Source organism: Abrus precatorius, unplaced genomic scaffold (assembly GCF_003935025.1).
Source record: "Abrus precatorius isolate BTA unplaced genomic scaffold, Abrus_2018 Scaffold8, whole genome shotgun sequence".
NCBI classification, from domain to species: Eukaryota; Viridiplantae; Streptophyta; class Magnoliopsida; order Fabales; family Fabaceae; genus Abrus; species Abrus precatorius.
The window spans coordinates 26,120,592-26,144,730 of NW_020874428.1; the positions used below are offsets into that span (position 1 = coordinate 26,120,592).

The 24,139-nt window shown below is 32.5% G+C and overlaps 4 protein-coding genes across 11 annotated transcripts; 2 read left to right on the plus strand and 2 right to left on the minus strand.

Annotated features, from left to right (window-relative positions):
* Positions 1 to 835: 835 nt before the first annotated feature.
* Positions 836 to 2,807, minus strand: LOC113874555 (glycerol-3-phosphate acyltransferase 1-like). The gene is made up of 2 exons (XM_027512776.1): positions 2,023 to 2,807; positions 836 to 1,714 (listed from the first exon to the last, which is right to left on the minus strand). The coding sequence occupies exons 1-2, from the start codon at positions 2,749 to 2,751 to the stop codon at positions 836 to 838; spliced, it is 1,608 nt and encodes a 535-aa protein (XP_027368577.1). The 5' UTR covers positions 2,752 to 2,807.
* A 6,124-nt stretch (positions 2,808 to 8,931) lies between these two features.
* Positions 8,932 to 11,712, plus strand: LOC113847588 (ribose-phosphate pyrophosphokinase 4-like). Of its 2 annotated transcripts, none has more exons than XM_027476783.1 (7): positions 8,932 to 9,122; positions 9,584 to 9,899; positions 10,297 to 10,392; positions 10,566 to 10,634; positions 10,710 to 10,838; positions 11,156 to 11,252; positions 11,337 to 11,712. In XM_027476783.1, exons 1-7 carry the CDS (start codon positions 8,998 to 9,000, stop codon positions 11,468 to 11,470), a joined length of 966 nt encoding a protein of 321 aa, XP_027332584.1. In that variant the 5' UTR covers positions 8,932 to 8,997; the 3' UTR covers positions 11,471 to 11,712. The 2 variants fall into 2 exon arrangements, with proteins under 2 accessions (XP_027332584.1, XP_027332585.1); XM_027476784.1 differs by having other exon boundaries at positions 8,945 to 9,122; positions 10,297 to 10,396; positions 10,570 to 10,634.
* A 296-nt stretch (positions 11,713 to 12,008) lies between these two features.
* LOC113848484 (protein MEI2-like 2) lies at positions 12,009 to 19,754 on the minus strand. Of its 7 annotated transcripts, none has more exons than XM_027478022.1 (14): positions 19,390 to 19,565; positions 19,158 to 19,297; positions 18,778 to 18,834; positions 18,539 to 18,682; positions 17,972 to 18,438; positions 17,003 to 17,161; positions 16,798 to 16,914; positions 16,529 to 16,680; positions 15,796 to 15,887; positions 14,744 to 15,683; positions 14,544 to 14,628; positions 14,335 to 14,403; positions 13,878 to 14,057; positions 12,009 to 12,865 (listed from the first exon to the last, which is right to left on the minus strand). In XM_027478022.1, the coding sequence occupies exons 3-14, from the start codon at positions 18,821 to 18,823 to the stop codon at positions 12,749 to 12,751; spliced, it is 2,568 nt and encodes an 855-aa protein (XP_027333823.1). In that variant the 5' UTR covers positions 18,824 to 18,834; positions 19,158 to 19,297; positions 19,390 to 19,565; the 3' UTR covers positions 12,009 to 12,748. The 7 variants fall into 7 exon arrangements, 6 of the variants coding, with proteins under 6 accessions (XP_027333823.1, XP_027333822.1, XP_027333824.1 ...); XM_027478025.1 differs by lacking the exon at positions 19,158 to 19,297 and having other exon boundaries at positions 12,160 to 12,682; positions 12,805 to 12,865; XM_027478021.1 differs by lacking the exon at positions 19,158 to 19,297 and having other exon boundaries at positions 18,778 to 18,830.
* A 620-nt stretch (positions 19,755 to 20,374) lies between these two features.
* On the plus strand, positions 20,375 to 24,063 carry LOC113848525 (DNA primase small subunit). The gene is made up of 16 exons (XM_027478099.1): positions 20,375 to 20,465; positions 20,580 to 20,630; positions 20,717 to 20,892; positions 21,070 to 21,147; positions 21,256 to 21,367; positions 21,498 to 21,582; positions 21,676 to 21,727; positions 21,803 to 21,864; positions 21,942 to 22,057; positions 22,148 to 22,269; positions 22,509 to 22,571; positions 22,746 to 22,803; positions 23,006 to 23,079; positions 23,393 to 23,441; positions 23,628 to 23,710; positions 24,001 to 24,063. The coding sequence occupies exons 1-16, from the start codon at positions 20,411 to 20,413 to the stop codon at positions 24,061 to 24,063; spliced, it is 1,299 nt and encodes a 432-aa protein (XP_027333900.1). The 5' UTR covers positions 20,375 to 20,410.
* Positions 24,064 to 24,139: the final 76 nt, after the last annotated feature.

The window sequence follows — 24,139 nt, forward strand, 5'->3', positions numbered from 1 at the left end:
AGAGAAAGTGTATAGTAAGTTTTCATTGAAAATCATAAAATGAATTTTTAGTTAAAATTTATTGTTTTCTATTTTTTATTATATATCTTTAGACATATATTAAAAAATATTAATTAAATGCGTATTAACAAAAAGTTAAAAGATTAATTTCCAAAAAAAGAATTATACACTGAAAATGTGTCAACATTAAGCCCCTGTCCATATATCTAAAATTGTAGCAGACAAGATTATTTACATAAATCCTGCCCATGACTCATTAATTCCTTGAATCAATAAAATTAATGTGTCTACCTACCTGTGAATGATGAGTATATTTTGTAATGATAATGGTAAATGAGTGAGAGAGGAAACAGAGAGAAGCCTGTAACATTTGACAATATGTGAGATATGCCAATTATTTTCATTTATTCCAATTTTCACTTATAGTAAACATTATCATTCTTAAGCTAGAAGAATGATATCATTCCAATTTTCACTTCTTACATGTGAATATATAATTATTTTAGACACATTTCCTAGAACATTTTTTAAGAAGTACATTTTTTTACACTATGATGTAAAGGTACCAAAAATAAAGTTCACTCTTAATTTCATCAAAATTATGTAAACTCATGGTCCCAAGTAAAGTCTAGTCCTAATTACTTTGAAGAAGCAGTGCCAGTGTACGTGAATACGTTTGATACTGTCATTCCCTTAACATTATCACAATGAAAAATGTCATATCCAACAAGAACAAACAAGACCATAAATTAATAAAGTAACAAAAATAAAATTAAGTGTACAAAACAAGGTAGAATTTCAGAATAGTATTAGGGGAATCCAAACTTCCATATGATCAACTCCACTTATCCTCTTTTACAATACCTTCAGTCCTTGCTAGCATCATGTACTTATCTCTCCTTGTGAGTGTGGTACACTCAAATCCCAAAGCATTAGCTAACTGTTTCTGTATATAGTTTGCAACTTCACAGCTTGGTCTTCCTCCAGCACATGTAAGTTCTTTAGGAACCTTTCCAAGAATATGAATGTAATAGCTAGGCCTTGGATTCATGAGAAAGAAAATAGGGTCTAAGCATTTCAACCCACTAGCAGTGGTCCCATAGAACATGCTCACATGAGCATTCACAGCCACAGGCACAATCTCATCAGCCAATTCTGCAAACAGTGAGCTGAACCTTAATAAATATGGTTCCCTGCAAGTTGTTCCTTCAGGACACACCACCAAATCACCCTCTCTTAGAAGCCTTTGCATGGTTTCACCATCTTGTTTTCTGTCCCTTGTTAGTCTCACTGTTCTAATAGGGGCTATCAATTCTGACACCTTGCTTAAGCTATATGTGACTGCAGTCAAAGGCTTAGCCAAGCATGTGCTAAGGAAAACAGGATCAAGGAGAGTCCTGTGGGAGCAAACATAGAGGACCCCTTTGTTTTCCTTTGATTTTTCAAGGCTACAACCTTTGACATGCAAATCTATGCCACTCCAAACTCCTAATGTCATTGCCCATCCATATGGAAATAAAATACCCAAAAGGATTCTATAAATGGCCAAAAGAATTCCAATTGGAAGCCACATAAACATGTAGAGAGTTGCTGAGGGAGTAGGCAGGAATGCTAGTCTTCCATCATGAAATATTAGGGGCTTTGGATACTTGTCCCTTGGCATCACTGAGCTTGAATTGTTCTTGCCCTCTTCATTGTTCAACACATAAGATTCCTGTCATTATCATGCAGCTAAAATTAGTCACCATACATCAATAAATTTAATAAAAACGTGTCTATTAAATTATAACCTAAATTAAATAGATTAATTATACTATGTTGTACTAATAACAAAATTAACATGTCAAAAGGAGAAGTAATATTGTACACCTGAAAAAATTGTTTTTTTAATTTAAATGGTCCCATTTTTTTAAGGCTTGTACTCAGGGGTCTCAGTTGTAGAAAACAGTGAAATGTTACTAAAAAAAAAAAACACTGAACTCGCCAGAGTTAAACAGTGGAGCTAAGTACCTCAAGACTTACCTTGCAAAGTGAGATAAAAAGATGATCATGAACACTTGAGCTTCCGATTCCAATATCAGGCTTTCTATCTCCAAAATAATCCTTTAGTGCTCTGTGCTTGACAAGTAAGCCAGAACCTGAGAGCAAGCCACTGAAGTAGCAACCAACAGTGTGCAACTCTGTGCCCATAACAGCGCCGACACTCAAGTACTCCTTGAGAAAACCTTCTACCATAACTCTAGGCACACTTGTGAAGACAACTTTGGACCCTGCTGAAGCCAGAACCTCATAAGCATGAAGGTTGAGATTCTCTAAATAAAACTTTGGCAAAACAGCCCTTGAAACACTTTCCATGTCACTTATTCTTAGCCCACAAAAGGTGATGAAGGTCATGACCCTGAGCTTTACCTCATGGTCTAAAATCCACAGCACAGGACAAGACAAAAGCAAGAGAAATGCCCTGAAAATGCTGCCACCTTCAAAGGCAACCAGCATGAAATAAGGAAAGAAAGAGTGTGACCTTAACAAGACGCTATGAATGTCACAAGCAAGAGTTTGGGACCCTCTATCCTCCAAATCACATTTGGTTATGCTAGGAAAAGAACACGGTTGATGGGGTGGTTTTGATGACAAATAGCCCAAATGAAACCCATAACTTTTCATTTTCCTTGCTGCTCTATAACATGAGTTAGCAAGCAACTGATACAAGACCCAATCTACAAGCCTTAGGAGCACCATTGGGAACACCATGCTAACTCTTGCAACTTGATTGATGATGTGTTTGTGAAGGAATAAGACTCAAAGGGTCAAGAGCAGTAAATGGAAGAAGACTAAGGTTATGTGTATCCGTGGTGAAGAGAAAGTGTGCAGAGAATATTTATAGAGTCATTAAAAGGGTTCAGAAGAAAAGTTTGATTCTAGCATTTGGTTAACCACACCGCTGGCATTAATTTCACCTTTCACAATTTTATTGTCATTTGTTATGATTTTTTACATTGGCCATTGCATTTTCTTTCATGCAAATGCACTCTACATGGTGCCAGATAATATTTGCTTGGCTACTGACATAAATACAGTAGGTAGGTTAAAATGTTGGTGACCGCCTTTGAGAGGCTATGGAATTGGTAGTATTTTTGAAAACTTGGCCCATGCACACACTGTACTACCAATTTTTAATGACATTGGAATGTGTGTATCCCTTTGAAATTAACCCTTTCGTCAAACAAATTTCCATTTTCTCTTGCCTTCTTCTGTGGATATAACCCAATGGTGAGTTAGATCACCCACATCATCCAATCAATTGACTTTTCAAAACCCATTTTTATAATCATCCCTAGTCAAATGCCTCCTCTCAATGAAAATTGTCGTTGACTTTAAGCTAAATTCTGAAGATTGAAGCTGTTCCATCAAATTCTTTTTGTAATTATTAGCTAAATTATATGTGAATTTCATTATAAAATATGTGTTAGAAAAAAAAAATGTTGCATGGTACTACTCCATTAACCATTTGACTTTGTTTTGTCATGCTGTCTACGGCTCTACACATTCCCAAGGCTATCATCGATCATACACATTACATGAAGAGGGACGGTTATTGGGTTTCATTTTAATTAATTGCTTAATTAATCTGCTGTGACGGAAATCGCAGCTCTCGTACTGATTAATTAGAAATAAATTTGTGAAGTATATTATAGAACCCAGCAAATAGATCAAGGCTGAATGAAGATAATTAAACAATTCAGAAAAACCATACTCTTTATAAAATACTACACCTGATATTCCATGCGACTTCTCTGCATAGTTCGAATGGATCTTGATAACAAGTGTTTAAAATGCTTGTTAATTAAAAATCATAATTCTGAGGGTATGTTAATATTTTTTATAATTTTTATTTCTTAATAAGTGAAGGCATTTGTTAGTGTTTGTATATTCTACTAAATTGTATATCTTATTTAACCAGTGTGATTGTCGTTCTTTATACTTCTGAGTTTAGTTAAGGAGAGTTTTAATGATGTTAGTTTAAAAAATCAATAAACTATCAAATGACACATTTTTGAATTTTTTTTTTTTTCAATTTCTTAATAAACACTCTTAAGATATTTATTAGCATTTTCTACTTCTTTTACGGCTACACACTATACACATGAGTAGTTTTATTTGTGACTTCAACTTAAATGAAGCCGTGTTTATGATAGTAATAATATGGTGTTGATTGTTGTTGAGAAGTGAGAAGAATTTAACCAAATAATATTAAGATTTTGTCCAAAATGTAAAGACATGCCTTTGGTACAAAATCTTTAAAAATCTTAAGTATGGAACTTCTTTCTTTTTCTTTTCTGTTTGTTTGTGTGACGATTAGTTCACCAATTCATGTCACCCTCATTTTGTAGTTTGGTGAACCCTTAATCATTTGATATGGCTGTTCAATGCACATAATTTGCATGGAAGCATTAAGAAGATTCACAAATCTATAGCTTCTCATTTCTGTTTTCCCTTGTGTTTCTTTCGTAAATAAATGACAATGCATGCACGTTTCATTGAATCATCTTCTACTCACATATAATTAATATAGTTATTTGGTTATAATATATTTCAGGTGAATTCACTTGGATAAGGCCACCGTTGCCACCTATCTATTTTTCACCATAGTTTTCTCATAGAATAAGAAATGTACATTTAAACAAAGGATACACACAAAAGTCAATATAGACTTAATTAGCATGCAAGCAAGAAAGAGGCATAAATGATGGGGGGAGGGGAAAGGGTGACGAAAAGAAGAGAAATGAAAAGTCCATAAATGTATCATAAATGAATCTTCTAATTAAATAACAAAATACTAATTTAAAAGTTAAGTTACATTGATCAAGCTTCAAGTAAAAAAAAATGACATTATTTTAATTATTATTAATAGGATTGTTATTAATGAACATTCGTTGACTTCCTGTTTAAGTTTACTCCAAATCAAACTCATTTATTTCAACTAACTCAGTAAAGTTCATTAACTCTTGTTCGACAACAATAATAGGATGTTAGGCTTGGCAAATAGTCTTTTAATTAATCACGAGTCACTAGTTAACATTTATTTTTAATTTTGTTTATAAAAACTTTTAATACTATTAAGACACTGGTTATTATTTAAAAGTTAAGGGCATTCAACAATTTTAGGTTCTGTTAGTTAATGGTAGAAATGTATGACAACTTAACAAATTTGAAAAATATTAATTATACAAAAAAAAACTCCTATTTTTTGTATCCACTAATGAAATAACATATAGTCTACAACTTTGATACAATTTTAAAATTGTTAATAAACATGAATAACCAATGATTTAATATCATACTTTCTAAAAATATAAATAATTGGTAATTTTTAGTTATAATTATAAAATGTTCTGTATTATGAATTTTGGAAATAGTTTTGTAGGTATGGGTAGAAAAAGTATTGCCAAAACCTTTAGATTTTATAAATAAAAAAAAAAATAAACATAATGTTGAGTCGAAACCAACCTCTTGAAATTAGATTAATCTTTTATGGGCGAAAAGTTATTATAACTCGATCGATTATCTATCCTGTTTGTTGTTATTGTATAATAAATTAAAAACAGTCAATGAAATTGACATAAATTAATTATATATTTAATTGCTTATTAGCAAATTGCAAAAAGAAAAAAAAAATCAGCAAGAGAAACTTATAATGAACAAAATTAGCAAGTGAAAAAAGAAAGTAGTTAAGAGATAGGTGCAAGAATTGATATTAATAAAGGATGCAATTAACCAAATGAAATTACCTAATTACATAATAATAATAATAATAATATCAAACTATGAAATTGTGTGTACTTGACCCACATATTAGAATTGGGTTATATATATAATTATTTCAAGAGAAGACAAAATTAGACTCAAAAGCAATATTGTTATTATCATCTTTATTTTGTTAATTACGATAGTAAATATCAAAATATTCATAATTATTGTCTAGGTGGTGAGGAAGTGATTGGAGCCTACTGTTGTCGATCCATGTTACCAAATTCCATGTAAAGCATTCCTTTTCACCATTTACACTATTTTGCCAACAAAGTTGACTCTGGATTGGTGAATTAGGGTAATATCCAAAATGACACCATTGATTAAGTTACGCTGCATAGGTTAAAAGCAACATCACTTTTATAAATGGCAATGCATTGTGTTCATCAATTATGAACGTGACAATATATTATTTCGCTTATTCAAAATTGGATTTTGCATTTTTTAATTGTTAATCGAATATAAAGTATGTATGTACAGTGAAAAAATTATATAAATATTAATAATTAAATATTATAGTGTGGTGATGATGTATTTATGGGGAAGCTGCATAGACAAAGACACTGATCCGTCGCAGCGCAACGCAATTTCAGGAGCTGACCTCACAATCACTCGCGTAAGGAGCCCTGACATCACACCACATTAGCTTCAACAGCGTCTCCATTTAAATACAAGTTAAATTCATAGATAAAATTATTCTTTCTGTTTTTAATTTTAGAATAAAATTTATTTTTGTCATTTAAATTTTTTTTATTCATTTTAATCCTTTAATTTTAAAAAAATTTTTAAATAAGTATTGTTCTATTAAAAATTCTAATTTTATTAAAAAGAAATTGACATTTTATATCTCGTGTACTGTGTATTATTATTTATTTTTCTCTCTAAATTTTTTACATTACTTTTAGTGTATCTTTTTTTTTTTCTTTTCATCTTTATCTTTTTGTTATCAATACTAAAAGTATTTATCCCTAACTCTCAAATTATAAATAACGTAATTTTATAATTTTTATTTTTATTTTTGACAAATTTAAATACATAATTATCCATGTTCTCATTTTTTATTTTATTAATTTTTTATACTACTATGACTTTGAAAGTCTTTACTAACAAAAAATATCATGTTTTGAAAGCTTAAAGTATAATATGAAAATAAACATGGATATTCTGGAGATAAAAAGTGAATATTTAGAAAGTTGATTTATTTATAATTTGAGAGTTGGTGATGAATGCTAAATGTAGGTGACAAAAAAATATAAAAAAGAGAAGGAAGAAAAAGAAGTGTTAAATATATGAAGAATAAGACACAGTTAAAAAGCGACAAATTTTTTAGCAAAATTAGAATTTTTAATAGATATATTTTAAATTTTTTTAAAAGATAAAAGTATGAAGTGAAACAAAAAGAGTTAGAAGAGGAATTTTATCTTAAAATTAAGGGGAGAAATTTTTTCTATTTTATAAAATTAAATTATACCATTAAATATAATTTAAATATATTGATAGATTATTTTAAATCATATATTTTTGTAAAATTTGTTTTACTTTAATCTTTAAAATTATATTTAAATAAATATAATAATAATTTTTTATTAAAAATATTTATATACTTTTATATCTTTAATGTAATAAATATGTATTTTAATAAAAATTAATTATTTTTAAATATTTAAATTCAATAACGTTAATAAAAATTTTAATATATAAATTATTAATATGACTATTTAATACACTGAAAGTTTAAAATACAGTATAAATTTATTATATATAAATATTTTTATGATTTTTAATTAATTAATTTAAAAAAATAAATATAATATAAAATAATAAATTTAAATTATTTATTATTTTATAATATCATGCTAAAACATAATTTAAAATAAATTAAATACCTGTTTTAGTTATTATACTATTTTATTATTCTTGAATTATATTTTAGTGTTATATTATTTTAATTCATCATTAATTATTTTACTTATATATAAAAAAGTGATAAAAGTTTAAATATAGTAATAAAGTCCAAATTATAAGTATCTAATTAAAATAAAAAATTATCATTTAATTATATATTAATATGATGTATAAGTTCAAGTTTTAATTAATATAATTATATTAAATATTTAAAAAAGTTCTGCTCGTAATAATTTTATTCAACTTCAATAGAATTGTCTTTAATAAATAGATATTAAAAAAATTATAATAAATATTATATTTATAAATTAATTTTTAACTAATTATATAAAACATAGATATAATAGTAAAAAATATACATAAACATACTGTTTTATGATTTAAAATAATTTATAATATAACGTGACTAAATGCATATTATATTAGCATTTAATGGTGAATTTTTTTATATTAAAACTTATAAGAATTAAGAGCTAGTTTTCTTTTTTAAAAACAATTTTTATTTTTAAAAATTAAAAAATTAAAAAATAAAATAAACATACTCTAAATTAAAAAATATATATAACAATATTTATAAAATTATTTAATTTGAAATCAAACTTACATAAATACCCTTAGTAGAATGCATTAAATATTTCATACATTATTAACCATAAACGACGTCAACATATTTCATTCCATTATTATATTCTTTATCTAACCTTTTTAATAAAAAAAATATATATGTTTAATATGATACGTATTAGTCGGTAAAGTCCACGATTTTAATATTTGATTGAAATTTAACTTTTAAAATAATTGTAGCAATAGTATCTATATACATTTAGTTATAAAATTACTAAAATATAACTACTAATTTTTTAATCAATAATCATAATTATATACTTTATCATTACAATTAGTTAACTTAAATAATGAATATATGAAATAAAATTGAAGTATAATTATAGTTTTTATTTTTAATTTAAACTATATGTAATCTTGATCTCTTTTATTTATTTTTAAGTTAATTCATTTTTATTTTTAAAATTAAATAAATTCAGTCCCTTTATTTTTTTATAAAAATTATTGAATTATTTTTATTTCATTTTTTTCACAAATTAAATGGTTTTCAATCATTATTTATTGAAGAGTTGTGAATTAAAATCTCAAATATAAATATTTTAAAAAATATTTTTTAAACTATAATATATCACTTCATAAAATACCATTGAATTTGCAGACAGAAAACCTTAGTAAACAGTAGCTAACGTTAGTGGAGGCGTTGAGAGAGAAAACTGAGGGATGGCAACGGAGCAAAAGAAGACGAAGAAACAAGTGAATCTGTTCTACTCCCTCCATTGTCAAGACCTTGCTCACAAGGTTGCTCATCACTGTGACCACATCATTCTCCAGAATATCACATGGAGGTTTCTTTTTCATTTTTATTATCACTTCTCTTTGCTCTTTCATTCCTTTCTCATTCTGCCTTTTCCCTTTTAAGCATGCTTCTCATGGCTTAAAGTTTCAGACTTTATTTCTGACATGTTCCTAGGATTCTGCTAACAACCACTGCTATGTTTTGATGCTTTGTTTGTGATGCCTTAATTTACTTGCATGTCGTGTTTTCTAATTATTTTTAGCTTATCAAACACTAAGGTTATCATCTTTGTGCATGTTGGCGCCTCAACACCATTATTGCAAGCAAATTACATGATGGGGTGTTTAATTTTGATACCTAGTCAATTTAAAGATTGTAACGCTGATTCTCTTTGATATGACAATTTATGATTGGATGACTGTGTCTGGATTCCAATTTAATCTCAATTAAATTTTTTTTAGACAATAAAATTGAAAAACTGATTTGATTAGTTTTTTTATGCATATTCAGGTCTTTTGCTGATGGGTTTCCAAATATATATATAAATAATGCAGAAGAGCTTCGAGGTCAACATGTTGCTTTTTTGGCTTCTTTCAACTCCCCTGCACATGTCTTTGAGCAACTTTCAGTCATATATGCACTCCCTCGTCTCTTTGTTGCTTCCTTCACATTGGTGTTACCTTTCTTTCCAACTGGTTCCTTTGAGCGAATGGAAGAGGAAGGAGATGTAGCCACTGCCTTCACCCTTGCAAGGATGCTGTCAAACATCCCAATTTCAAGAGGTGGCCCAACTAGTTTAGTCATATATGACATTCATGCTTTGCAGGTTTGTGTACATGGTCAACATAAAAATAAAAGTTACTTTTGTGTTGCATTTGGGGTGATTTAATTTAGATCCTTGTGTTGTGGATTGCTTTTATTATTATTCTTGTTATTTTAGTGTTATTGTATGTTTTTTGGCGGTGCATTTGATCACGTGCTTATGTATGAATACGATGTTTGCATACTTATGTTGCACTCCTGTTTTTCGGTGTTGTATTCATAGATTTAAGAAAGTTTTCTCAAATACTGAACATACTTTCAGAATAATAACGACTGAAAGCATCATCTCATCGACATTGTATCATCATACTCTCTCTTTTTTCTTTTTCCAACGTACTAGATGTTATACATGTATTCTTTAAATTTTCCTCTCAGCTGTTTTTACCTATAAAATTATGCAGGAGAGATTTTATTTTGGAGATGAGGTTTTGCCCTTGTTTGAGACTGGTATTCCTCTCTTAAAGCATCGCTTGAGTCAGCTTCCTGATGCTGATAATGTAAGTATTTTCCGTTCCTTGATTTCCTTCACAATCATGTTGCCTTTGTCTGTAGATACAATCTGGAAATGTTGCATTCCATCCTGAATCTTTGAAGTAATGTTGGTATCATATTTGTGACACACTGCTATACTTGCTTTTTAACATCCTGAAGTCCTGGTTGTTATTTTCAGATAGTAATTGCATTTCCAGACGATGGTGCTTGGAAGCGATTCCACAAGCAATTTGATAGTTTTTCAGTGGTAGGTTCTGTGTAAGTGTAGTTTAAGTTGCAATTCAATTTTTTTTATAGATTATCTAATTTTTTGAAGTGGTAGGTGGTATGCACAAAGGTTCGTGAAGGTGATAAGAGGATAGTTCGGCTCAAGGAAGGCAATGCCACTGGTCGGCATGTGGTCATTGTTGATGATTTGGTCCAATCTGGAGGGACCCTGATCCAGTGTCAGGTAAATGGTTCCAATTTATATATCAATATATATATATATATATATATATATATATATATATTGTCAATGAAAAATTTATGCTTTTGCATGTTCTCATCCCAAAAACACTGGCAAATGACCAGTAGGATTTTTTTATACACACACACACAAAGGAAAGTCAGAAATTTTATACACACACATTGGAGTGTTTCAGATGTGAGCATGGATGTGAAGCAACAGATAATCTTATGTGAGAATCCTAGATACTATTATTATCAAAGCATGTGTCTTGATATGCAACTTAACACTTATCTTATTTTCCTGTTGGTTTCTCCTAGAAAGTTTTGGCAGCCCGTGGTGCAGCAAAGGTGAGTGCTTATGTCACCCATGGTGTATTTCCTAATCAATCATGGGAGAGGTTCATTTCTAAAGATGGTTAGTCCTGGCACATAGTAAACACACTTTCTACATTCATACATTTTCATATATTTGAATGTTACCATTTAATTCAACATTCAGATGGCTTGGAGAAGGCATTTTCCTACTTCTGGATCACAGATTCTTGCCCACTTACTGTCAAAGCTATTGAAAATAAGGCTCCTTTTGAAATATTGAGTCTAGCTGGGTCTATTGCCAATGCTCTACAAATTTGAAGGCAAAAACATCACACGAGGGGAAAATCATGGAACTATAAAAGGGATATCCACTGCAACGTTTCCATTTTAATATTTTAAGAAGTCCCCCTGTCTAGTCTCTGTCAAGTTGCTGACATCCATTCACTTCTGCTCTATTGCTGTATGAGCTTAGTGCTGTGACAATTGTGAATTTAGTTTTAGCTCTTGACTGATTGTATGCTGAACATATTTCTTGATGTCAACTAATTTATTAGATCGTAATTCAACGCAAATCACTTATCTGAGGTGCTGACGAAGAGACATCAAAACTTTATTTCATTGTTTGAACGCGTCTGAAGTTGGTAATATATGCTAGCTTTTAAACGATTATTAAAGTTTTTAGTTCACATCAAGGAATCTTAAAAAGCTGGCAGCAAAGGAGAAACTAATGGCCGGCGCATAGTTTTGTTATAAAGACTTGTGAAAAGGTTTAAGTCTTGACTATGCATTCTTGGATTCCTAGAGCGACTTATCAACTAGAATTCAACTAATTAGTTTGGCTGACAAATCAATCTAACAGAAAAAATCAACCATTCAAGAGAATTCCATAGAAATATTCGTGGTCCAAATAATATAACTTTCCTAGGCATAAAATCTTACATGCTACTCCTTGTAGCAGCAAGAGTGGCACATTCAAATGATGAAGAGAAATAACACTACTTCAAAAGACTACCAACATTATCAAGGTATGCATTAGTAACAACACCCTGACATAAATACAAAAGCAAGGAATTATTAAACATCTGTACAGTCATTCAACAGTTTTTGGTACATGACATAACCGACAGATAGGATAGTTGTTCCTTGTTTCCTTTCTATACAACTTTTTTTCATCATAATCCCTCCCAAACTATAAACATTAACCATATCTTCAAAGGACTGGGAACAGCCAAAACAAAAGGTTGGCAAAAAAATAACAAATCCCAGACGGAGTCATCCTGCACAATCTGGTAAGAATGCTGCTATAGAAACTCAGTCCAGCAGTACACTACACCTTATTCTTCTCCACTGGTTTAATGACAATGGCTTCTCTACAAATCAACATACTGATTTCTGCTTCTTTACTTTTTTATCATTATTATGAACTATTAACATATTGGGTGTCCTTGGTCTTCTGCCACTGGTAACCAGGTTGCTCCTTCACTTTTAAACTACATTTTTTTTCCTTTTTCGATAATCAGCTTTGTACACCTTAAGATTAGCCATGCAACAGTTAGTACTCCTAGAACCCATTTATTATGGCTAGGAAACAAATAGTTAATCTTTCTCTAGCTTTTCTTCTGAATTGCCCTTTGGGCTCTCCATCAAATCACCTGAGTAAGAACCATCTGGTTGACGAATGCATATGTTCAAATTGCTTGAGAGAAAATGTTCCTGGAGGGTTTGCAGAGAGAAATAGTCAGACAAGCCCTTCAAAAGAAATGTCAAACAAAAGAATTAATTGATCAATGAACGTAGCTTTCAAATGAATAAAAAAAATCTAATCTGATGAAGCAAATTTTATATTGTGAACGAAAAATTAAACTAAAAGCAAAATTTGACATCAACGGTTGACTATCCTCAAAGCCATCTTAAAACTTCAATTTGCTTTTCGTTTGAGTCGTACATGCAAATAGACTATATGTTCAGGTCTGATCTGAACCATCAACCATGTGAACAGGTAAATTTAACACTGGCACCAGAAGGTTCAGATCCTCAAAGTTCTGCTAGTTAGACACTGAATTTCCCTGTTCCTTCTAATAAAGATACCAGGTTTGTATCAATTTCCCTGTTCACCTCCAACTTATTTTACTCAACATGAAAAACTTAGCATAAATTCTGATAATGGGCTGCACGCCTGCGCATCCTCCAAAACTTACAACAAACATATGGACTCAACATGAACTACTTCGTTTTCTAAATTCTTTACTAGTCCACCTCAAAAATATCTCTTCTCTAGGTGGTGTCTTGAACTTTTCCTTAAAGTATATCCTTCTGTCAAGTAAGTTCATGCAGTTCAGAGTCTGTCCCAACTTTGTGTTATTTAATAACATCCAGATAAAGAAATTATATAATTTTGTCTCAAGTTGAATTGTTGCAATCACTGATGTCAAGGTAACTAGCAAGCTTTGCTATTTTAACCTAAGGGGAAACATAACTTTATGCTAGCTAAGCTCAAGCCACAATGAAAACATAAACTAAGCTAGGGTTTTCGTCAAATTGGAGCCTTTATGTCCATCTTTGACCTGATCCATGTAGAAGTTGAAAGTGAAGATGTATGCAAAACCATATCTGATATCAAACCACTTTCCATTTTTTTAAGATTTGCAAGTCCACTACCGGAAAGAACTGTATGTTCAGCTAGCACTCTTTTAATTATTATAATCAATCAATAGTCAAAACATACCTGATCACCAATCTCTTGGCCTTCAGAATGAAACAGAATTGGCCGGCACCGCTTATCCTCATTCATTAGGCTTGAATTCTGAAAATGTGTCACAAGTGCACCCTTTCCCTGGATCCGTGCATATGCCAGGGAAGCAACTTTTTCACTGTTAAACTTCTCCCACTTCTTCCCATTAAATGCCTATACAAATTTTCATGATATGACTTAATAAAGTGGAAATGTACATCAGACCAGCACAAGTTTAATTACCAACAAAATTACCAGAAACAACTAAGTAAAATACTTTCTACCAATTAATATTTTTTTTTAAAAAAAGAAAATGATATTGGAAGAACTACGTGTTGGCATTTGTCCTCAAGATACTTCACATTAACGAAACACTAACTAAGAATCAGAAACTTCGCTTGTAGTCACACAAAAACATGACCTCAGACAAGCAAAAGTATGGAATTTAAACCTTGTAGAAGGGGATGATGTGTGATGGAGACACCATATTGATGAAAGCATAACCCACATTACATTTGTTCTGCAAGCAAAAACATTTTTAATGAAATTAGTCATTGTGGAGAATCTTGGTGGGATAAGGCTTAATTGTTTTTGTTGTCATAAGTCATTGTGGAGAATCACTTGTTATTCTCTTCAAGCAGGTGCATAGGATGTGTATACCTTAAAGTCAATTGGCAAGTAGAGAAAGTCATAACTACCCTTGTGATTCTCATCAATTGCAGCAAGCAGCATCTTCGAAGTGTACCTTAATCACAAAATACAAAAAGACATTAAGAAATTCGTCACTTGTCATTACACCACCCTATTCAAATTGCTAGTACAGTGATATCACTTCATTAAGACACTTGTTTAGCTCTTACTTGTTAGGAATGTTTTTAATCATTAAAGTAGTCCTTGTGTCTTCCCCACTCATAATTTTGTCTAGATCAAGCTGATACAGCTTCTTGCTATCAATTTGGTTCCCACTATTGTCAAGTCGCCTGCTTCGACCACGCTCAGCTCCCTCAGTGGTAGTACCTCCTAACCCAGAATATAAACCATTTCCAAGGAACAGGGAAGTGTGCCTGGGTAGTGACATCATTCTGAAATTGGGTGAACTCATTTCATTAGTATTTCCTGTAAGGCCAATACCAACACCTAGAGATGCATGAGCACCCATGTTCATCAGAATATTCCCATCACTGTGATTCATACTCCCAAATGCAACTGAGCTCTTGAGAGAAGTTTCAGGTGACTCTGGAAAGTAGCTAAAATGCCTGTCAAGAGGAAGGCCAGACGGAGCAGATCCAACATGATGATGTTGGTGAGAATCAAGAAAAGAACTATGCTGACTAGTATAAGGGAAACCCTGCCTTTGTCCACTAGACGTAAATGGAAGCCCCATGGAAGATGACCAGGCAGATGTGTTTGAATGCTCTGAGTAAGGAGTTGGACTTCCCCAAAGAAATTGAGGACCAGACAGTGTTCCAATACTTGACGAGCTTGAATTTGATTCACCAAAAGTGGTTATTGGCCTAGGACTTGCATTAATTTTTTGCTCGGGAAAGGACGTAGAATGCTGAAAAGCAGCTCCTTGTGACAATCCAGAGCTTGCAAATATCTGCTTTGCATTATTAGCCCTTCCAAGGTCCTTGCCAATTGGTGCAATCTTTGGAGAGCTTGATACATGTGGGGAAAGAATAGCAGCCAATCCAGGCAAATGGTTTGTATTCATAGGGCTGGCAAAATTCAAACCAGGGGATTTGCTAAAAGAACCTAGTGCGTTATGTTCAACTGGACTACCAAATTGTGCCCAGTTACCTGAGCAAAATTACCAACTAGTTTAGCTTTTAACAGAAGATACGTTTCTAAAATGACACAACTAGAATTATGCATGAGAAAGAAAACTGAATTCAGAGATAAGACATTTTACCAGGAGGAGAATTGCCAATAGGTGAACCCACTTGGTGTCTAAAAGTTCGAGTTTCATCTTGCTCCAGCTCTTGATTAAGTTGCTGCATCAAGCTAAAAGGAGAAAAAGTATGGCCAATTTTTTAAAGCCACAGTTATGCAGATATTACATTACCATTCACATAAGGACATATTACAGAATATTAGCCCAACCCAAACCATAGCAAAGAAAAATTAATGAGAAAAATGAAAACAAAAATGGTGTTGATTGACTTTAGGGTAGATTTGAACTATTTCACACTTTCTGAGTAACTTTCACAAGGTGTACATGTCAAAAACATATCTTAAGATTAAGAGTATAAACCTCATTGCATTAATAATGCTTCTAAAACACTATATTAATTCAAAACTTAAATGTTGTACCACTGTTACTTGAGAATAACAGCATATAGGTTTTAAATATGCAAGAATCAATCAACTGCTAAATGAAATGATCATTGATTCTCACTTCATTTAAAATGGGGCAAGCAAGCCAATAAAATGAAAGTATAGGATTCTCATTTTCTAAGCTGTTACTTGCAGGTTTTGTTGAAATCACTGTCCAAATCTCAATCATTAATCCATAAGTTCTAGGTTTTAAGCACTGCCACTATTTTTATAACATGCGATAAGTACTAACACACCAGATGAATAATAATGTTTACTGACAGGCAAACTGTTCATAACATAACAAACCATGATAAAGTTCAAATTACTTTCGACGTGCCCCACCAGGGCGGCTGGGTTCAAGTTTGATGCGTTTCCCAGCAATGTCACTTCGATTTAATGCTTTAAGAGCAGCCTCTGCTGCTCTAACATCATAAAATTCAATAAATTTATGGTGTCTCTTATGCGGTGTTTCCCTGATCTGCAATTTTAAAACCAAAAATTACAACTACTCCAGGTACTAGTTTAGATGCAAATTAAGATAATAAGAAAATACATTGAGATGCAGAGTTAAATATATAAATAATTAAAGGTTTACCTCTTTGACCTCACCATAAGCCCCAAATATTTGACGAAGGTCATCATTAGATACTGAGGGATCTAAATTGAAAACTACAAGCGTTCCTTGGTTAATATCCTTTTCTGAGGGGTTATCCTGAAACAAGCAGAAGAAAAGATGAATTTGGCAGAGAAAATATCAATGAAAATTAGTCAAACCTTAATTACAGCTATATATAACAAACCTTAGGAATTGAAAAATGAATATCAAGTTTTCTTCGTCTCAAGGGCTTGTTTTGTAAAGAACGCATTGCAGTGCGAGCAGCTCGAATGTCATAGTATGATATCATCACAAAGCCCCTATGCTTGCATGCAGTGTACAGTGTTCTGATGTCACCATATTGCTGTTGGGAGGGGGGTCAAAAAGAAAGAAAAAGAAACAAGGAATCAACATTAACGAAAGTGAAATAAACAGAAAAACAAGGAGCTTTTTGAGTTTTACACCAACCAAATATAAACTACATAGTTAAAAAGAACACTTTTTAAGCTCCAAACAAGAATTTTCTCTCAACAACCCTCCTAGATACAAGCTCAGAAAATCACTAAATTATAAAAAGGTAAGCCACAGCTCTGCATATATACATCAATAGGAATATGGCGAATTTCTACAAGTATATAGTTATAAATAAATTATTTTCAAATGAGATGTGTCACATTTCACAACACCCATAACAAATTATTGGGAGTTCAAATTAGAAATTAAAAGCACTTTGGGATTCACCATTCACTCTAGTGTGTGTGTGTGTATATATATATATATATATATATATATATATATATATATATATATAGATGAAGGCTGTGTTCCAAATCCCATCCCTAAGAACAAGCAAAAAGGGATAAAGAACTTAACAAATTTGATACCTTTTCAAATAACTTATTGACTCATTCAAACTTTCAAGAACCTAACAAATTCAAATGTTGACAAAGAAGCAACTTTTAAAGGATAGGCACAAACTTGCAAATCAGTAAATTAACAGAGTAAAAATGTAACTTTATTGAAACACTTAGCTAATTACAAGACATCAATTCAAAGACAGACTAAACAAGTAATTAAAAAGCAATAGCTTGATCACCAAAAACATTAAAAATTGAGTTCCAAGATAGCCATAACATTATTGAAGTCTTTGGTAATTTTGGTCTAAGTTAAATACCTCAAATAGAGATCTTAATTCAGAGTCCTCAACATTACTGTTGATGTTCCGCACAAATAATGTCCTTGATGGATGCTCTCCGTAAGGATGCTCCCCAGCCACTGTTCCCATGCCATTTGGAATTGCATAATGACCAATACCATTTGAATGAACTTCATCAGATAAGCTTATCTTTGATATACCAAGACTAAGGTTCTCTTGGGGCTCAAAATCCATTTCAAATCCCCCTCCACTGCCAAAAAGATCATTGTCATCCAGATCCTCCAGTTGGCTGGGCAACCCACTCAGGTCAAAATCATCCGTTATCCCAGCTAATAACTCATCAGCATCTGGAAGCATGTTCCCAATTGCACTTATTTCAACATGCCCAAGTGGATCTTGTCCCTCAACCTCTTTGTGACCTTTGTCTAATATTGGCAAGTTATCATCAACAGATTGACCGTAATGCTCTGAGTCGGAAATATTTACTGCATTTGGAGAATGAAAAGGAAACAGAAAAGGTCTCAAGCTCAACAGCCATTTCAAGTGATTATGATATCAGATATCATTAGCAGCATCTGAACTTACGCTTCTCGTGTGCAAGAACAGGAAGTGAACTACAAAACAAGCTAGCATCACTTGAACCATGAAATGCACCAGTCCCACCCGGTATTCCCCATGCACTGCTTCCCACTTTTTTGGCAACATTAAGCGAGAAAATCTCAGATGGACCTATAGAAATAGCTTAAAAGTTGATTAAAATTTTTTTTTGCGTCCATGCAAGTATGTATATAACTATATACTGCGCATGAAGTAAGAGGAAGCACCTGTAGCACCACGAGTCGGCATAGTATCCCCAGAATGTTTGTCCATCCACTCACTTTCTAATTACATTGAATAATGTAAGACCACAAAGAGTAAGACTTCTAATATCCATCATTTGAAAACAAAATAAAACCAGGAAACAACTAAAAAGCAATCATTTGTACATCTTATGAAGCAAATCATACAACCTCTATAACCATAACACGGTGTTGATCATCAACACACACTACTTCTATTGTTCGATAGCCTAAGCATTTTATAATACAGAGTCAACTTAAAGGACCAGTCCAAAATGACCCACTAAATTTAGTCAACTTGGCCAAGCCCCATAAGGGTAAAAATTATTACAATTAAAGTCAGATTATCCATAGCAACCACTAACCACAAAACTCCAAGGGCCAACCCTAATAATGGAGTTCCTCACCAAAAGCACATTTTTTTGGTGCGAAAATAGTGAAGAGTGAAGACCCACATGGTAGATAAACCGATCAAGTGCAGCAAAACTAAAATTCGAAACAAAACCTGAAATTTGAGTCGCCTCGAATGCTTGGTAAGCATTTAAGAAGAAAATAGAGTGAAAATGGGGGAAAAACAGAGAGGGAGAAAAGCAACACCTTACGGATTCATGGAGCAGAGTAAGCACGCGGTGATCAGGGAAATTGGAATGAGAAGGGCGCGTTTCGCGGAAGCAGAGAAGTTTATTTCTTTCACTCTTGTAATCCCTCGTGTGCTGCACAGCAAGAGTGACACAGATTTTCCCGGAAAATCTGAGACACCAAAGAAAATGAAAGAAAATGGTCGAAAATGATTGGAGGGAACAAGTACAAGTAGAACAAAATTATTGAGATACTACTATATGATTTTTTAAAAAATAAAATAATAAACAAAACTTATCATCTTTTTGTATTTTTTTTTAATTGTTTTTTCTCTGTCTCTACTATCAATTTGTGGCATATTAGAATTTTATTTGGGGTCCGTTGACACGCGTTCTTGTGTTCCAAGTTTTATCCCTCAAAACAAGAAAAAATCAAAAGAGTAAAAAAAATTACACATGGAATAGCATATCCTCCGGTTTATCCAAAAACAGGGATCTATTTTAAAAATATATTATCTAAATTCTAACAATTAATTATAAGAATTTTCAAAAAAATTCTATTTTTTTTATAACAAAAACAGATATAAAGAAAGGTATGTTAAATCCTGCCTGTAAAAAATGTGTTCCGAACAAAAAAAAAAATTTGTACCTAGCAAGATCTCACTAAATTAAAAATTTATTATCTAAACTTTTTAAAATCAGATAATACAATTTTCCTCTTTAATTTAACTTTAAATTTACCTTGTTGAATTAATTTAGCAAGGACAGAAAAATTGGAGACAGGTGGTGAGGCCCAATAAGGAGCGGAGGGAACGACAAGACCCACGTGCTTGCTTGTTGGGCAATGCAAAACGACAAAAAGCCCAAAAATCTATCCGGTGAGAATGATATGGGCCGAAGACATTAGGCCCATTAATGTCTTTCCCGCCACATATGCTGAAATTCCCGCCATCTCCCAGATATCGATATCAATCTCTTCATTTTCGATACCTTTGTTTCCCATTTCTCAAATTCAACTAATTTCAAAATTTCGGTTGCAAATGATTCCACAACAAGAGCATAATTTCAATCCCAATTATCTCAAACTATATTACGGTTAGTTATTTAGTTACTTCACTTTAAAAAAAAAATCTTTGTTTGAAATTAGCGTAATTTCCATTGCTTTGTACTGGATTTTAAGGTTTTCTCTTTTCTTCTCAATTTTCGCAGGAAAGCTGTTTCCTTATGCTGATTTAGTTAAATGGGTGTCTTATGGCAACGGTAACCTTTCCATTGGAATTTAATTATCGTCAAATGCATGTTCCTGAATTTTAATTTTAGTTAGTTTTTGTTTGAATTAATTGTAGATGGAAAGCACCCTGGTTGTGATCATTCCTACTTTGGGCGAAGAGAGTTTTCTTTCACTCTGGAGAATGATATATATCTGCGTTTCCAATCTTTCAACAATGCCCTTGAGCTCGAAAACTCCATCAAAGAAAAATCCCCTTTGAAGATAGATATTGGACCTGTCTACACTGTTGATGTAATATGTCCCCTTAGCTCCAAAATCACCTCCTACCTAGATTTCGTTGTTATTTTTTTTTCAAGCTTTTATAATTCATGCAGAAATAATGTAGTGTTTCTTCTTCATCAAACTTCATGTTATAATGAGATTTATATTTTGTCTAGTCACCTAATTTGTTCCTTATATTTGGTTCAGCCTGCAAAAAGGAATGCCTATGCACAGAGTGATAATAATGTCTTTGCTCCAGTTGAGCGGGAGTTGATTTTTGATATAGTAAGATTTTTTGAAAAATTTCAGTGTCCTAGTAAAACCTCTAGCTACTGTGTTGTTCTAAGCATTTGACACCTTTTTTTTTTTTTTTTCACTTTGGTGGTTCTGTAGGATATGACAGATTATGATGATGTTAGATACTGTTGCTCAGGTGCTGATGTTTGCTTGGATTGTTGGCCATTGATGACTATAGCTATTAAAGTGATTGATACTGCCTTAAGAGGTAGTATTTTGCATCTTATATGATTTTTTAATTAGATCATTAGTACTTCTCATGTATTCGGGTTAGAAAGAGGTCGTTCGCATTCATTTCAACTGTTGCGTTGAATTTTGCTCTGGGGCTACTGTTTCAGATGACTTTGGTTTCAAACACATTCTCTGGGTCTATAGTGGACGTAGAGGTGTTCATTGTTGGGTCTGTGATGGGAAGGCAAGAAGGTGAGGCACTAAAGAATCAAACATAATTTTTCCTATAGCTACTAGTGGCCGTACACAGGCATTAATTCAAATAGGTTTCCTTTACTCATACAGGTTGACTAATGAGCAAAGAGCTGCTATTGCTGACTATTTTCGTGTCTACAAGGTAGTATTCTTTAGTGATGACAAGTGGGTTTGCCAATCCTTGTTTAAGTGTGTGCTGATTTCATGTTCTATCCAGGGCAATGAAAATAGTTATAGGAAGGTTTCTTTGACGGGTGCTGCTCTCCATCCTTTCTTGGCGTAAGTCTTAATATAGAAGATTAATTTTCTGAACTAGGTTTCTTATTCATATCTTTACCAGTATTTTATTTTCCCAGGACATCATACACTAATATTCTCAATGACTATTTTGAGAAAAAACTGCTTACAAATCAAAATTTACTTGCTACTGAGGAGAGATATGAGAAGATCCTAAACATGATCCCTGATGAATGTACATATTTTTTTCTGCCCTCTGTTCATGCAAACCTTGTTATTTCATTTCCTGCCATTATCTTATATAATACATGAGTTACTTTTGCAGCTATTGCTTCCGAACTTAGGGGGAAATGGCAAGATAGTAGGCGGTCTTCTAATGCAAAAGAAGACATCAATATTGTTCGATGGGAACAGTGTAAACAGTTGCTTCAATCTGGAAAATATAAGGTATTATAAGATGCCTTTTAGGGAATGTTGAATATCAAGGTGACAATGGTCTTGAGCATGGACATTTGCCTAAACTCTTCTTATGACCTCCTACAGTAGTTGCATGCTCCGTTGTTCGTATAGAATGATTGTAAATTGTACGATTCATTGCTCGAAATTGTACAAGATTTGTCAAAACAAGCATGATTTGATATTGCTATTTATTACTAAAGGTTTCCTAATCCTTTTTGTATGCACAGGGACTGCGTAGGTGTGTTGAAGAGATTGTGTTCTTCTTTACTTATCCCAGGCTAGATATGGAGGTTCGTCTACCAACAGGCCCCTTTTCCCCCATATCCTGTTATCTTTCATGCTATTTTCATTTCTGCCCAGTCATATTGCCTGACAATATATTTCTATGAATAGAAGACCAATAACACCTTCTGACTAATAAGTTTAGTCTGAATTTTTGTTTATTAAGACTGTTTATTTTGTAGGTTTCTAAACATATGAATCATTTGCTTAAAGCACCATTCTGTGTACATCCAAAAACAGGTCAGTATCTAATATGTTTATGTACAATTTTTTATTGACATAATCTATTGAATTTTTTATGAGGCTTGAGCATTCACTGACAACATTATAATTATATGATATTATCTTTATCTTTTATTTTTTTAAAAAGAAAATTGAAACTATCATCTCCCCATTAAAATTGTTTGATAGATTTAGTATTACATGGTATTATTTGTCCTAGGTCGTGTTTGCGTCCCTATTGATCCTAATCGCTGTGACGAGTTTGATCCTACTACAGTAACCACCCTTTCACAGGTAAACTTATTTTGCAATCTGCATTCCAGGGAGAGGGAAGCTTCTCCTTGGTCCGAATCATTTCCATAGTTTTCAATAGGGATGTTTCTATTTATTATTTGGGAGTGTCAGGAACTTGCATAAAGACACTTGCACTTCCTTCTCCAATGCATTCTCATGTGGAAATGAAATATATCACCTTAGACATACCTAAAGTTGGTATGAATAGGCCAGTATTCCACTATTGTACCGCATCAGGTTACTGCTTTCTAGGAATTCCTGGACATTTCTTATGTTTGTGTGAATCTTGATATTGGGAGTTGTAACATTGCAGCTGATAGAAGAGCTTAATAACGAAGGCTCAAGAGCTGATGTTGATGGTGGTATGTTAATTTTATACTCGAACGATCAAAGTCTCCTTTTTGTTCAAAACTTCACATCGCCGTGTGTCTTTTAAAATGCCGTGGGAAAGGATATACCGGTTATTTATATTGATATGTTCCTTCCAGTGGTAATTGCAACATGGAGTCCAGTACTAATGAAAGTTATTTTAATACTTTGTTTGATAGCAGAATGGAATAGGACTTCCCTTGGAAATGCCATTACGCTCTTCAGATCTTCATTCTTACAGCCTTTACTAAAAACCTGCAAGGTATGTGGATCATTTTGTAAATTTTCGCCTCCACATTTTTTTCCATTAAAAAATTTATGCAATGTAGACACCTTGACACTAGTTTATTAAGCATTTGGAATAATCAATTCTATTTGAAAAAAGTAACATGAGAATGCCAGGAATGATGACTCATTTATAGTTTTTTTTGTTCCCTTGCAATGCACGTTCTTCAAAACACCGTTGTTGTTGCTGTTAATAATGTGATTCATAATTACAGATTCAGCTTTTAGCATACCTATCATAACTATTTTCAATAATGAATATTGCAGGAAGAGATAGAAAGTTCCTATAACTTAAAATTGCAGCAGTCTAAGAACTCCATTGGTTGGTAATACCACATTTCTTGATTGGTTGTGTAGAGCTTTCTGGAGGTCACCTAAGTTGACACAACCAAAGGATGAAATATTT

Coding starts and splice junctions, on each gene's coding strand:
- LOC113874555 (XM_027512776.1), bottom strand. CDS start 2,751: ATGGTGTTCCCAATGGTGCTCCTAAGGCTTGTAGATTGGGTCTTGTAT. Junction 1,715..2,022: donor TTTTTATCTCACTTTGCAAG/GTAAGTCTTGAG, acceptor TGATAATGACAG/GAATCTTATGTGTTGAACAA.
- LOC113847588 (XM_027476783.1), top strand. CDS start 8,998: ATGGCAACGGAGCAAAAGAAGACGAAGAAACAAGTGAATCTGTTCTAC. Junction 9,900..10,296: donor ATGACATTCATGCTTTGCAG/GTTTGTGTACAT, acceptor AAAATTATGCAG/GAGAGATTTTATTTTGGAGA. Junction 11,253..11,336: donor GAGGTTCATTTCTAAAGATG/GTTAGTCCTGGC, acceptor TTCAACATTCAG/ATGGCTTGGAGAAGGCATTT.
- LOC113848484 (XM_027478021.1), bottom strand. CDS start 18,823: ATGGACAAACATTCTGGGGATACTATGCCGACTCGTGGTGCTACAG. Junction 16,915..17,002: donor TTCATTTTTCAATTCCTAAG/GTTTGTTATATA, acceptor TGCTTGTTTCAG/GATAACCCCTCAGAAAAGGA. Junction 14,629..14,743: donor ATTAAAAACATTCCTAACAA/GTAAGAGCTAAA, acceptor TTTGTGATTAAG/GTACACTTCGAAGATGCTGC.
- LOC113848525 (XM_027478099.1), top strand. CDS start 20,411: ATGATTCCACAACAAGAGCATAATTTCAATCCCAATTATCTCAAACTA. Junction 20,466..20,579: donor TTATCTCAAACTATATTACG/GTTAGTTATTTA, acceptor CAATTTTCGCAG/GAAAGCTGTTTCCTTATGCT. Junction 23,080..23,392: donor CAGTAACCACCCTTTCACAG/GTAAACTTATTT, acceptor GTAACATTGCAG/CTGATAGAAGAGCTTAATAA.